At 44.1% G+C, this 15665-nt stretch overlaps 1 protein-coding gene across 3 annotated transcripts in view; it reads right to left on the bottom strand.

Moving 5' to 3' along the window:
* KALRN (kalirin RhoGEF kinase) overlaps positions 1-15665 on the bottom strand; it is a 593373-nt gene that overhangs the window by 301637 nt on the left and 276071 nt on the right. For all 3 annotated transcript variants that reach the window (XM_036242841.1, XM_036242843.1, XM_036242842.1), the window contains exons 12-13: positions 3579-3787; positions 105-279 (exon numbers count right to left, since the gene is read on the bottom strand). In XM_036242841.1, the coding sequence (XP_036098734.1) occupies positions 105-279; positions 3579-3787 (384 nt within the window). The remainder of the gene's footprint in view (positions 1-104; positions 280-3578; positions 3788-15665) is intronic.

Below are 15665 nucleotides of genomic sequence, written 5' to 3' on the forward strand. Positions count from 1 at the left end.
TCATCCCCTTCGGCTGCACGCCCGTGGCCAGGCCGCGGGCCATCCTGCAGGCCTCCCCAGCACTCCCCACGACCGCCCGCCCCCACTCTCCTCCGCCTCTCTACCTCGATGGTGTACTGCTCAAAGATGCGCAGCTGCAGGAAGATGTCCAGCTTGATCTTCCGCTCGTGGAACAGCTCTTCCATCTGCACCTGGGCGTCGTCCAGCTGCTGCAGGACCGACTCGATGTGGCTGATGGAGCTGCTGTGGGGTGTCTTGTTGTTGGACACAGCCGAGTCCCTGTGGCAGAGGGGGAGAAAGAAGGGAGGGGCCTTGCCATGTTAAAAGTGACAGAGAGAGCAGGGGGCCTTCCTCTTCTGAACAAGGGGGATGCGGATCAGTTGAGTCACTCAACTGAGGGACATTTATCAAACTCCAACTGTGAGCCAGGCCCTATCTGCTCAGTAGATGAACCAAAGATACATGCATCCTCTTTGGGGTTCACAGCCCCAAGACTACCTGCTCTCCTACTCCTCAGACAGAATTGTGAAAAGGATCAAATGAAATACCTGGAAAGGGCTCTACAAAGCATAACATATTAGAGAAATGGAATGGTTCCATGCACATATGTAGTCTAATATGTACAGTTTTAATGCACACACATACACATGCATAAGAGTAAACACATGAAACACAATGCATAAGAGTAGAGACATTAAAGACACAGAATAAAAAACTCTTCCTAGCTTTACTCCACAGGACTGTTGAAGTAAGATCATGGCTGCCAACATTATCCCCCCTTCACAATGCTCTGCCAAGGTTGCAGGCCGGTGTTATCACACAGGCTTCCAACTGTGGTTAGAAAAGCATGGGCCCTGAGGCTGCAGCCTGGGTCAAGTCCCTGGTGGCCTTGGAAAAGGACTCCCCAAGCCCCAGTCGCCTCCTGTGAAGTGGACTTAAGCCCTGCCCTGCTCACGTCGCAGTTGGCTGTGCAGTAAGAGCGTGTGTGAATGTGCTCTGTGACCGGGAACGTGCTGTGTGCACGATGTTGATTCTGAAAGCACACACGCGAGACGTGCTCCTGGGGGAGGGGGGAGGGGAGGGCACAAGAGGCTGGGCAGCAAAAAGATCTCAAGGAGCATGAGTTCCGATTCGGGTGTTAGAACAACAGGACGAATCCACCCAGGAAGATAGGAGGGCTACGGTTTCTGAGCAGGAGGAGTCCATACACAAGTATCGGGGGAGATGACACATAGAAGGGAACCCAGAGACAAACATATTGACCTGCTCAGAGAAGTGAGGGGGTGGAGAGACCTCCAAAGAGATCATTATAATGGGAAAAGTGGAGGTTAAGAAGTGAACATCCTACAGGGCCTTGAGTAAAGTAGAGCCCTAAAACTTGAAAGAAATGGGCACAGCTAATGTCCTTTGATGTCTTACTTTCTTACATAATTTAAAAAGTCGGAGGACAAGGGGGAAACCGTTAGTTTTGAACCCTCTCGTCAGCAAGCTTTCTGAAACTCAGTCCCTGTAGCCAGTGTTTGTCTCAGGAGCAATGGTATCTGAGCTCACACTGTCTGCTTCTGAAGGGAGCATACGACCAGTCTGTAAGAGCCTCTCCTCCTAGCACTCGGAGAGCTTCTATTCCTGCCTCTTCGCCCTGGCCTGTTTAGGCACAAAGCCCCATCACTGCATGGATACCCCAGTCATGAAGCCCGTGAGAGATGTACTCAGTACTATGCATCATGCATTTGTGGAGGGCTTGGTGTTGGGAGGACGTGACTGTTCTGACAGCTTCTCTCAGTCTTTCTCCATCACACATCTTCCAGAAGGAAGAGACTAATTTCTAACCATTCTGCATGGCACTGACGTCAGTGTCACACTCACTAGGAGTCACGGAGAGGATGGGAAGCCACCTGAGACTTCAGGATGAGGGCCAGACCCAGAGAAGCAAAGACCTAGCGAAGATACATGCCCGCTGTGTGTGAGGCAGCCTGCCAAGTCTACCGGGCACCACTTACTTCCTTTGCTCTTTGACTGGTCTAGATATCAGGGAGGAGTCAGGCTGGAGTCAGGCTGGGGCGGGGGGCGGGGCACAAATGGTCACCAGTGGGTCTCGGTCACATGTCTATGGTCCTCTCTGAATCCACGGAACTTAAACTTGTGGAAGTGGCATCGGCCACAGCACTGCCTTCATCATCTCCGAGTAGCCTGCCACCCTTAGGCCCTGTGCAGGCTGGCAGCTTGTAAGAGCGAGAGGCATCTCCACAGACCAGCCCCACAGAGAGTGAAGCCAGCCACGCTTGTGAAAAGTATCAGAGAGGACACACTAGCTGTCACACAGTTCCCGAGTTGACGGGCGCCTCGAGTGAGCCCCTCAGTCATGCCGACAAGGCAGCTGACACCCAGAGAGGTGAAGTGACTGCCCACTATTTGGAATTCCCCCCCACCCAAAAAATAAATAAATAACAGTGGAGTTTCCAGACCAAACCATCACGTGTTAATATTCATGAAGATGGATCGAGGGACTGGGGAAAGAGGCTGTCTTGTTGGTGTGTAACCGGAAGATGCAGAACATCTCATGTGCATGTCTGGAGTAGAAATAATTAATTTCCAACCGAAAAACATGCCAGGGACGTTAAAAGGTAGGCTCTCATTGTTTATTTAATTAGACAACTGATACGGGGGCGCCCTCTAAACTGAAGTAATTCCCTCCGGCCCCAGGACTGGCCTGGGACTTGTTGATGAGATTATTTCTGTCCAGAGCTGGCAGAGGTCCCAACACTCAGTGGTTCTGGGCTAGAAACAAGTCCCTGCGGGCAGGCATCATCAGTACCATCAAACCCTATTTAGACAGCACCTGGGCACAGGGCTGGCGGCTGAGGGCTTGCTCCAGGCCCCGCGGCATTTATCTGAGGAGCCGGTGCCCTTGACAGGAACAGGAAACTAGGTATTAATACGAACAGAAAGGAGGCAATGGTGCGGACAGTTCTAAATGAATAGGAGGTATTAGACAAGATTTTCCTTGTTAGTTATGCTTGTTTATGTTGCTGCAGAAGAATTTTTATTTTCTGGGCAGCAAGGAATGGAGGGAAGGTCATACATAAGTGGGTAATGAAAAGCAGAGCGGGGTAACATCACACTCCACGTTCTCGTGGGCCAAAGCCAACCACGTTTGGTCACATTTTGCCAACCGGAGCCCTGGAGTTCAGAGTTCAGCCTGAGATCAGGTTCCAAAGAACACGACATTCCTAATGGCTCTTTCTCCCCATGGCGAAAAAGGCCATAATTCTTAATGAAGCTGTTACTTGTTTTTCTGTTGAATGCTGCTAATTTCTGTTATAATTAGGTTACTTATCGATTGCTGAATAACCTCACTGAATGACAAATAGTGCTTTGGAACACTAGCGCTTTTCCGTTTACTTTTTCATTTCAAACTCAAGTTGAATGTGCTGCAGGCATTTTTATATGTGACAGACGGAGAAACGGAAGATCACACAAGACCACAAAGCTGGCTGTGGCTGAGCCAAGACCAGGACATGACTTATCTCGCATCTAGTCCGAGGCATTTCACACTGGAAAGCACTGCCCATGCTGACCTGGCCTCGCTGGGCTCCCCCAGGGAGGGAGGCGCTGACCTGAGCTGCTGGATAAGGTCTTCGCCTTCCTTGATGACGTTGAGCGTGGCGTCCAGAGTGGCGGTCTGCTGCTGCTGGAACTGCTTGATCAGTTCCTGGACCGCGTCCACCGAGTCCGCACAGACATCCTCCAGCATCTCCTTCTGAAGGTCTTCCATCCATGTCCACAGCTGTGGGGAGAGAGCAGAGACTCCACTCAGGGCAGACAGGAGAGGCCAGGGCAAGTGTCAGACTGGGGTCACGCCACGTACCTCCAACCAGTCAGTGCAATATCAGACTGTCCTTGTCAGCACACCTAGGAGTCAGTGTGTGTTTCTACATTGATATTCATCCCCATCTTTGCTAAGTGCACTCCATTAGTGCTGCCCCTAAGGATGGGACGCGCCCCTGGCTTAGCTTCCTTGTGGTTCAGAAAAACTGGGGTCTTAGAAAAAGGAGAACACTCATCTTTGAGACGGGGAAGAACAGGAGACTGTGATGAACAAATACTAGTTCATCTTTCAGAAAGGAGAAAAGGAGGGCTCTGTACACCTCCTCCCGGCAGCTAGATGTCAATGCCTAGAAATGTATCACCATTTTGCAAATACATAAAAAAGAATGTGATACGCATAAGAACCAAATGAAGGTTAATTAAGGAAATACATGCTATGTTAAATCATTTTTTTCTTTGCAGGATTGCTAGGTTGGTTAGAAATTTGAATGCTAAAGATGTAGCTTATCATAAGTAAGTACATTTCCCCCATGATATTTGAGATGATGAAATGCAGTCAGAATGATATTACTAGTCAGACAACTTTAGATTGACAAACCTCAGAGGTAAGGGGAGTGGGGGAGTGGGAAGAGATAAACCGAAGAACTTATATGCATATAGGCAGAAACAATGGACACAGACAGCAGTGCTGTGAAGGTGGGGGCTGGTGTGGTGGGGGCAGGAAGGGGGTGTCAATGAATGGGGGCGGAAAGACATCTGTAATACTTTCAACAATAAAGATAAATTTAAAAAAATAATATAGCTAGGTATAGTGTTTTGAACAGAATAAGCACTGGAAATGATGAAGAGTTGAACTGAATTACTGGAAACTCACTTATTGCTAGCTCTTCCTCACCCTGAAAACAGGTCCTCAGTGGCCTGCCATAGTGCTCCACGTCTAACTACTCGCACTGAGCACTTTCACAATGATGGAAGGAAAGATGAGTCTGATGTTTGCTCAGAAACAAGGAATCTCTAGCTGGTTAGCAGGAAAGATAAGCTCAGGGCTCCACCAGAAATAAAACCAACAGAAGGAGAAAACTGATAGACAAGTCAGAAGATGTGGATTTTGGCTCCTGTCTTTCCCATAACTTGTGGTGCCTTTGAGTAAATGACTATACCCTTTGCTCGGCATGGCTTCATGTATAAAATAGGTTGGGGGATACGTAAAATAAAGTTGTTAGTTACTTTCTGGTTCTAACAGTCTGTAAGTTAAAAACATGTAAAAAGCCCAGGCCGGGTGGCTCAGTTGGTACATAGAGCATTGTTCCACACACCAAAAAGGTTATGGGTTTGATTCCTGGTCAGGGCACGTTCCTAGGTTGTGGGTTTGATCCCTGGTTGGGGTACATGCAGGAGGCAACTGACTGATGTTTCTCTCTCACACTGATATCTCTCTTTCTCTCTAAAATCAATTTAAAAACAAAGAATAAATATCCACCTTGAGAATACTATGTCACCTATTTGGCTTAGAATAGTAAATCATGGTATGACCTTTGTAATAAAAGGTGAGAAAAGAAATAATAAAGAGAGACAAAAATAGTCTTCAGATTTGGACAAGTTATTTTCTGTTCTTTAGACATTAGAGAGAAGAGGTTGAGTCAACAAGCTTAATAAGCCCTGAAGATAAATCAAAGATAGAGAATAAGGGGGTATAAAGCGTGTCCTTCTTAGACAGGTGAGAACCTCTCCGAGCCTCAGTTTCCTAATTTAAAAAATGGGAGAATAAGAACCGTCCTGCTTACTTCAAAGATTAGGAGGACTGAATTGTTACTTATTACTAATACTTTAAATAAACATATAGCCTTATTACTAAGCCTGTAGCATTGTGATGATAGCTATAGTGAAATTATTATTATTCAGTGTCCCTTGGCAATTTAGTTGTAATTAGTTCATTGTATTTTCTTTACAAATAAGCTGTTTGTTATAAAAACACAAAACAAATTTTTCAGACTACATAAGCTGGAATACATATTCCTACAAGTATGAATGTACTTATTTCAAATCAGTATGAAATCAGGAAGTTCAGGATATTGGTCACTATAGCTTAACACTACTTCATATTCCTGGCTGTCATTTTACCTAAAGAGCAAAACCATTTTCTAATTGTGCTGAAGTCCTTGGGTAAGAGCTAATGAATTCTCTGAAAAATTATTGTATAGAGAGGCAATATTGCATAGTGGTTAAAAGTTTTTCAAACCCCAGTTCTAATATGTATTAGCTATATAACTTTGGTAAGTGACCTATCCTCTCTGTACCATGGTTTTCCTTATCAGTAAAATGGGGATAATAATAGTGCTTACCCGCACAAAGCTGTAAAGATTACTTAGTCGATATATATTGTGTGTATGTCTATGTGTATAGACACACAAATAAGTAAGATGTCTATTTATCACTTAGAAACAGTGTCTGGCATATAGTAAGTACCAGAATTATTTGGTTTAAAACATATTTTTTATGCCCTCTCCAGCTCCCACTAGCAGGCAGTGGGAAAGTTTGAAGAACTCTTTCAGTTTGGATTTGTAAAAGATCAACCATGGATTTGGTTCTTTATTATGCTAGGTTGACCTGGGCCTCTCTCTTCTGTCTTTGCTGCCTTGTCCGGGGATGTCTAAGGAGAGCCCAGAGGCTGGAAAGTTCCGACATTTCTAAGGAAGAAAGAGAGAGAGAGAGAGAGAGAGAGAGAGAGAAGGTGGGGAGGGAGTGTGAGGAGGCATGACCAGTGCAGACATGGAGCAGGTCATTTGCGAGAAGAGAAAGAAACCTGGCATCTCAGTGGAGGGCAGGCACTGGGACACACTGGTTAGGGTACACCTGGCACTTACTATCCAGGAAGGAGAGAGGCAGGAAAGAGGCTTACAGGTGTCCTGAGGATTTTATTTTAAGATAATTTTGTTCTCAGTACCATCTTTAAGCTATATTAATGGCTTCATTGCTAGGAGGTTCTTCCTCCCTGCCTCCCCCATTAATAAAAACGTGAACACCTCTGGCGTAGATCCAGGAAAGAAAGCATCATTTCTTTCTGAGGAAATCCACCATGACTCCTGACACTCTCTCCCCAGGTAGTCATGCAGCTAAATTGTAGAGACAAAGACAAAAACTGCGTCCCCAACCCCCAAGAAATGTCAGAGTTCTAAACAAAAAGACTAGAGATAGCTAAGGATACCCACTGACGGCAAGTCAGTATCATTAGAAAAATGTGTCCTTCTTCCAAATATTCTTTGATTAATGAATTGAAACCGACTTCTCAGATTTCTGCTCCTATATTCTACTATATTCTAAAGAAACGCTTGTCTACAGCAGAGTTAAAACCTACTGCCGAGGGAAACCAGCTAAGAGACAAACTAGTGCAAGACAGATGCCGCTCAGCCCAGTGCTCAGCAGGTTGGGCAGGAAGGGAAGGTCTACCTTCAAGAGAATAAAGTGTCAAAATTGCTAGTGATGGAAGAGAATCTGACTCAGAGATAGGGAAGGAGGCTGAGGCAGAACAATAAAATGGCAATTAATATAAATCTATCAACAACTGAATTCACAAACAAAATGAGCAAGCAGAACAGAAACAGACTCATACATACAGAGAACTTTTTGTTGCTAGCCAGATGGGTGGGGGCTGAGGGGATGGGTGAAAAAGATGAAGGAGTGAAGAAGTACAAATTGGTTGTTAGACTGATGAACCTCAAAGGGAAAGGGGGAGGGAGGGTGGGATGAAATAAACCAAAGAACTTCTATGCATCTAAGCATAACCAATGGACACCGACGACAATAGAGTGGGGAAGGCAGGAGGGGGCGGTAATGGGGAGGAGGGGGGGTCAAAGGGGAAAAAGGGGAGAAACATCTATAATACATTCAACAATAAAGATGAGTTTAAAAAAATAAAAATAAATAAAAAAGAAAAAAGAAACAAAGGGTCTGTGACTTCTTTCTCTATTTTCCCTTCTGTAAATATGACAAAACAAAACAAACAAGCAAACAAAAGCCCAGCAGAAAAGGAGTTCTCGAATAGAATTAACATTTACTGAGGATAATTCTTGATTCTGCCCTTGTCTGGCTAGATCTGTGACCAGAGAAAAACTACTTCAATTACGTCATGTATAAAATGAAGTGTGTGTGTGTGTGTGTGTGTGTGTGTGTGTGTGTGTGGTTTCTCTAGCTTATCTCTGAAATCTCTTCTAAGGTTTGTCAGACAAACCTCACAGGTGGGGGAGGGGGCAGGAAGAAATAAACCAAAGAACTGACGTGCACACGTGCATAGCCTATGGACGCAGACAACATGAGGTGAAGGTGGGGGAGGCGGGAGTGGGGAGAAGGGTGTCAATGGGGGCAAGAAAAAAAGGGAACATTTGTAATACTTTCAACAATAAAGATAAATTAAGATAAAAATGAAAATAAAAGACCACATATAGAGGAACTATGAAAATCCATCAATATAGTTCAAAAGGAAACTGGATCTCAAAATAAGTTAATATGTCCTCCTAGACAAAGGTCTTGAAATCAATTAAAATGTTTTTAGAGAATAAAGTTACTTCTTGTTCACCTCTGGAAAAAACAAAAACAAAAAACACAATAAATTTGGAAAGTATCTTCTAGCTCTAACCTGCTACGGTTTCCCTTCCAAGCTGATATAAAGAAGGCAGTAACAGAAATGCCTCCCTAGACTGAAACGCTGCAGTCACAGCGATGACACCGTCACCCGGCGTCCTGGAAAGCTGGAGTAGAAAGCCGCTTCAAATTCCACGAGACCACATGCACACAACCGCCCCTGTAGGCAGCAAACTTAAATTGCAGACTTGGAGGCATAAAGTGGACAGAAATAAAAACATCACTGTCACTAAACCATGAGTAAGGGTCAATATCCCATTTCTTAGGCTGTGCTTTTCCTACTATCCGAATGCCCTGGAGGTCTCCTTCTGTGCATGTGTCCATCCGACTTATCCCGGAGAACATGCCCAGAGTGCTCTGCAAAGAATCCAAATCAGAGTCCCTTCTAGTAATAACTTACTAATTATCAGGCAGCCAATGAGACCCAGTCGGAATGATCTCTCCCTTCAAACCACGACAAGCAGTACTTTCACAAACGAGGTAAGATTACCGAGTGGGGGTGGGGGAGGGGCTTGGTAGCAGCAACCACATGTCTTTCCTCCTGTTCTCCATTTTGGTTCCTCTTTACCCTCTGCTTATCTAGAGTCTAACATGCTAGCCCTGTACTTTCCCTATCCACCCACCTGCTCCCCGGAAAGAATCTCATGTCTCAGGCATTTCCAGACCCCTCTTCTTGATCAAAGGCACCACCTGTGGCCCATTTGTGCAGAGTTCTGCTCTCCTGGCAGAGATCACTTGGTCCATGCCGATATGCACACTGAGATGCCTTCGTGTTATTTCTCTCAGAGAACACATATGGTTGTGGCCAAAATGTCTACATCCAAAAGAATGGGCCTAATTTGAGAATTTCCAGAGCCTTAGCAGGGGCAGAGTTAAGACAGCCTTTCAGTGCCCTACATAAGGTAGCCTGTCACAGCGAAGCCAGCGAGTTCCAGGGGGCCAGCCCACAGACCCTATCCCGTTTGCACAGGGAGATGGCCGGAGTCAGGGGCAGCTGGAAAGGCAGGAAGCAGGGGGCGAGGGAGGAGAAACAAGGAGGTTTACAGAAATCTTAGGCTTGTGGATGAGTGGTTAAGAAAAGAGGTAATTTCACGTCTCCTGCTCACTGACTGTGGCACAGCTCTGGCAGCCACTGCGCTGTCCAGCGGACTGACCCCTGGAGATGTTGGAAGGAGCACTGATTCCACAGGGTGAACCACTCCCTCCCTCATCTTGAAGAGATTGTTTTTCTCTGGCACCAGCTACCAGCTTTTATTTCTTAAATAAACACCATGACAGTTTGGCGACTGAAATAGAGAACGAAGCTCTTCCGCGCTTGAGGCCAGCATCGTCTTTAGAAGACTGAGTTAGTGTTGGTTCTAGAGTGGGTGGGCTGAAGAACATGTGTCCGTGCGAGAGAGAGAGAGAGAGAGAGAGAGAACCTATTTGAGCAGGAAAGAGTGTGGAGGAATGATTCCCAAGGTGAGAAACAAATGGAAATGGGCATTTAACTGAGCTGTCTAATGAAGAGATGATGTTGATTATCTGGCCACATTCCTTGTTAATTTGACTTTTATATTATTATTATTACAAAATATCTAAAGATGGATATTTTGAAAGCCCAGCAATTATAACATTTGCGTGGACATACAGCAAGGGAAGAGAACTCTTGACAATCTCTGAAGAGCAGACGACACTTGCTACAAATGTCAATGCTTCTCCTACGTCCTCTCTAGCTCTCCAGACCAGCCAACAGCCCGCTGCCCTCTGGTCTCCAGGCAAAGAGATGTTTGAAAGTTTCGGCACAATATGTACTAACACATACTAATAGCTGAGGTTCTGGATGCATCAAAGGTTCCCCCAGCACATGTTTGTCACTTTTTTAAAAATCACATTGCTCTTCTAAATATGAATGAAAAGTTTTATTTTTGTAAAATAACACTTATTGGAATTGTTTCTGATTTTCAATCAAAAATGTCATTGAAGAAAATGTATACAACTAAAAAAATGCAAAGAAAAATTAAATCACCCATAACATTCTTAACTTCTTTGTACATTTTTTCTAGTCTTTATTCTATGCATGTGATAAAAACTGTGGTCATTCTGGAAATACAGATTTTTATGTATTGTACACAAGCCCTTCTCATGCCAACTAATGATCTTTGACAAGGAGATTTATGATGATTGTATAATACTTCACTATATAGATACACCATGATTTGTTTAATAAATCACCCAACATGGAAAATTAAGATGGTTTCTAATTACTCAAGGTTATGAATAATACTGTAATGAAACGGTTACAAGGTTTTAACCTCCATCCAGACTCCTATGGTGGCCAAGAATTCACAGAGCAGGGCCAACAGAATTAAGCAGACTCTTCAATCTGCAGAAGAAATGAGACTGGAGGGTATCTTTTTCATATCTTTCTTCCATCTTCTCTCTGATCCTAATTAGAGTAAATCTTTTGATATAGGAAGGAGGCAAAAGTAAAACTATGAACTTCAGCCTAGAGGGTCATAGGAAGACTAGGTGAAATAATTTATGAAGACAGATACTCAGTTCCTGCTCAGAAATCTCCTATAAAGGGTGCTTTAATTCCTTCAGAATTACATCCTCCAGTGACATTCTATTACACATTGGCATTAGTGCAAAAACTCAGCAAATAATTGCAGGAATGAAGGAAGAAAGACAAGGAGGAAAGAAGGAAGGAGTTAACCATAATTCGGCTGGAAGAATCTATGACAATATCTACCAACAACCCCAATACCACCCATGGCCACTTCAGTAAAACAGAACAGAAAGATCATCCATTCACTCTATTTACTGTGAGAGAGAAAAACAACCGTAGCAACTCAAGATTCCATAACAGACTTGTAGATCTGGCTACTAACACTGCCTTGGGTGAAAAACCAGAAGTCTGTACATAGAGTCAAGAGGAAGAAGGCATAAGTTATTAGGCCCAGGATCAAAAAGGACTCACACTTACTAGGGTTTGAGAGGTGGCCTGTCTTGAGAGGTATTAAATAGAACATGGAAAGATCAAACCACAGGAGTTTCTTCTTCATTAGACTAAGGATGCTCACTTCTGCCTACCCAATAATGCACTTCTACTTGCTACACAAGTCCTAGAGAAAAGCTCCCACAGGGGATTCAGATTCCCCATCCCACTCCCCTTCATATACCTTGTTTATAAAGTTCAAGTCAAAGAACTGGAGTAGATGAAACATATGATTAAATGGGCTTTTCCCTCTTTTGTCCCCCATTTTTTTCTTCTTTTCTTTTAATGACACGACTAGCTTCCTATTGTCAAGTACACCTGCTCAATATTTATTCAGCACCTTAATCTATCACACACAGTAGGAGAATGTACAGTAGAATCAATATCTGCACATTTAACCCACAAGCACACTCTACATATGAGCACTTGGAATTTAACGAAGAGCCAATCAGCTCGGTGTGATCCCAGCCCCATCGATGGAGGAGTGCACATGGTGTTCTGGTCAGTCTGGGTAGGACGTTGGAAGCACCAGGGAAGAATTTCAAGGAAAATAATGCCCCAGCTGAGTCTTTCAGTTCCTTATTAAGCCTACTTTAGAGGTACTCTAAGGATAAATTTGGGAGGAAGTTTTGTACCAGGAAAAAAAATACTGTTAGTATACTACTACTCAATTTTGTAATCATCATCATCATTATAATTATCACAAAGTAACAGAGATTAAGTAATTTTCCCAAATGTACATACCATGCCCAGTGAAGATCTAGATCAGGAGATCAGACCTCCCTGACATCCAAGACCTTGCTGTACTTTGTGTATGCATGTAAAACCTAGATGCATGTACACGGACACAGAATGGACAGGTGTGTACATAGTCTTACTCTCCACTCTGCCTAAAGGAACCTCAGACAGACTAGTTTGGGGCAGGATGGTGACTGGGAGGGAGCACGTGGATGCAAAGCCTGCTGGCCCTATAAACAGCTCTTCCACAAGAGCCACTCAAAATGATGCTTGCCTCTCCACCCCGAGGAAACGTCGGAATCCATTGATCTGAGAGTTACAGATCGTCTGCACCCAAGGATCCTCAAAGTACATACCCCTTTGCCTCCAGGCAGGACTGCTCCTAATTTCTCTCGTATTTTGGGATCCCAAGGAAAGAGACTGTTACTCCTGACAGTCTCCTGTTTTCTCCTGGTGGAGAAAACGCCTCCCGGTCTCTATTTTCTGGCCTGTTTGTGTGGTAAAGCAGAAAAGTCACGGGTCTTGGAGTAAGAAAGATTTGGGGTCAATTCCTACATGTACCACATCATAGCTACAAGACCCTGGGCAGATGATAAATTTCTCTGATCTGTAAAATTGGGATAAAAATTATAATTCTCATGGCTATTGATTTGATAGATTCTGTAGCACACAGTAGGTGTTAAATACGCTTTCTTCCTGTTCTCTTTTTCCACCTGCCCCCAGTATTGCGCTGCTCCCTTCAGTACTATTTCATGTGAACGTGATTTTATAAGCTGAGCCTCAGTGTAAAAACAAGTCTCAGGTTCAAACAGGACCAAGCTGAGCAAGGTTTGAGAAATACGTGGGAAAACAATGGTTAATGACTATTCCTCTCTCTCACACCCCCAACCCTGGTCGCACTTTACATTTTTCAGTGAAGGTCTCCCCTCCCCATCAAGCTTTGGGGTTTGAAAGCGTAAAGAGGAAAAAGAAGTGTCAGAAGGAAGGAGAGCAGAGGAGAGGAGCAGATACAGAGGGAGGAAGGAGGACAGCAGGGTGTGGGCTAGCAGTTCAGAAAAGGGCACAGTACTTAGGAAGACAGGTCAAGTCGGCACTACTGAGAAACTCTGTAACCTTACATGGTTCTTTTCTGAGCCTTAGTTCCCCAACTTGAAAATATGTTTAATAAAATCTATATCACACAGCAAAGGAAACCATCAACAAAATGAAAAGATAGCCCACTGAATGGGAGAACATATTTGCTGATACATCTAATAAAAGGCTAATATACAAAATTTATACCAAAAACACCACCAAAAAACCCCAAACAATCCAATTAAAAAATGGGCAAAGGACCCAAATAGACACTTCTCCAAAGAGGACTTACAGATGGCCAATAGACATATGAAAAGATGCTCAATGTCACAAATCATCAGAGAAATGCAAATTAAAACCACAATGAGATACCACCTCACACCTGTAAGAATAGCTATCATCAACAGTCAACAAACAACAAGTGTTAGTGAGGGTGTGGAGAAAAGGGAACCCTTGTGCACTGTTGGTGGGAATGCAGACAGGTGCAGCCACTGTGGAAAGCAGTATGGAGCTATCTCAAAAAATTAAGATAGAACTGCCTATGACCCAGACTCTCCACTTCTGGTAATTTAGCCAAAGAAACCCGAAACACTAATTCAAAAGAACATATGCACCGTTTGTCCCCGGCCCTGGTTGGTCGTGCGGGTGGCAGCCACTCGATGTGTCCCTTTCATTAAAACCACAATGAGATACCACCTCACACCTGTAAGAATAGCTATCATCAACAGTCAACAAACAACGATGTTTCCCTCTCTCTCTCTTCCTCTCTCTCCCTCCCACTCTGTCTGTGCAAAAAATGGAAAAATGTCCTCAGATGAGGATTAAAAAAAAAAAAGAACATATGCACCTTTGTTTATTGCAGCATTATTTATAATAGCCCAGCTTTGGAAGCAGCCCAAATGTCCATCAGTAGATGAGCGGATAAAACAGCCACAGTACATTTACACAATGGAATACTACTTGGCCGTAAAAAAGAAGACATTTTACTCTTTGCAACAGCATGGATGGACCTGGAGAAACTTATGCTAAGTGAAACAAACCAGAGAAAGACAACTCCCATATGATTTCACTTGTATATGGAATTTCATGAACAAACAAGCAAAATAGAGACAGAGCCATAGATAGAGAGCAGGCTGACAGCTCGGGTGCGAGGAGCTTTTGGTGGGGTGGGGAGTGTGAGCAAAAACTTTTTAAAAAGAGAAAGAAGTCATGGACACAGACAACAGTGTGTTGACTGTGGGGGAGGGGGTTGGGTGGAGGTGGAAGAGGGTATGGGGGGATAAACGGTAATGGAAAAAAATAAAATTAAATAAAGGAAAAAAAATCTATATCGTAAGATTACCATGAGGATTATGTGTGAGGATATATGTGTCTGGCAAGTAGTAGGTACCCAAATGCTAGTGCCCTGGCCAGCATGGCTCAGTGGTTGAGCATCGCTGAAAGGCTGCTGGTTCGATTCCCAGTCAGGGCACATGCCCAGAGTGTGGGTTCAATCACTGTCTGGGATGCGTACAGGAGGCAATCAATTGATGTTTTTCTCTCACATGAATGTTTCTCTCTCTCATTCCCTCTCAAAAAAAATAAATAAATAATAAAAATCAATAAAAACATATTTAAAAAACACTATCTAATATACTTACCAATATCAAATAACAAAAAGAAGAGAAGAAAAGGAAAGAAATCTTGACTTCGCATTAGACTCATAAGGGGCCTTAGGGCCCCCAAGCCCAACTGCATGTTTTTATAGATGAGACAGCCCAGGGCAGGGACATATCGATGTGCACAAGCTCACATGGTTCTACAGCAGCAGAATCTGAACTAGAATCTCAGCCTCCTCGTTCCATGTACAGAAGGTGGGAGAGGTAGCTAGAAAGGGCTCCTGGAAGCCACAGTCACCCTTTCAGGGGTGGCACTTCATGGAGGCTGACCTAGTCCACCCCTCCCTGGACAGCCAGCACCCCCACAGCCCTGACAAGGAGCGTGACTTTGGTCCAGTCATGCTCCATTCCGTCATCTTCAGGCTCATAACTAAAGGAGAATACACATGCCTCTGGTTTCTGAGACCATTATTAAGAATCGGGGGAGCCACAAGCAAGCAGACAACCAGGCAGGAAAACGTGGATTAATGCTAATCCCCTTGCTTTACAGACACTCATCAGAGAGCGGCTGTGGGTCCCACAGAGAGGAAGCAGAATCAGCTTCGGGGAGCTCGCCAGCCCTTCATCTGCTGGGGAATCTCAGTTTAGAAAACATTATCTTTTCATGTTTTTCTCTGATAGGCACTGTAATGATTTGCATTCATTCCCACAAAGTGTCAGGAAGCCTGTGAAGTAGTAATAACCAGGCTTCTTAATGCATTTCAAATTTCAAAAATCAACTTAATTAAGTAGGGTTAATTTTTTTTTCC

Source organism: Molossus molossus, unplaced genomic scaffold, assembly GCF_014108415.1.
Source record: "Molossus molossus isolate mMolMol1 unplaced genomic scaffold, mMolMol1.p scaffold_m16_p_5, whole genome shotgun sequence".
Classification (NCBI taxonomy): Eukaryota; Metazoa; Chordata; class Mammalia; order Chiroptera; family Molossidae; genus Molossus; species Molossus molossus.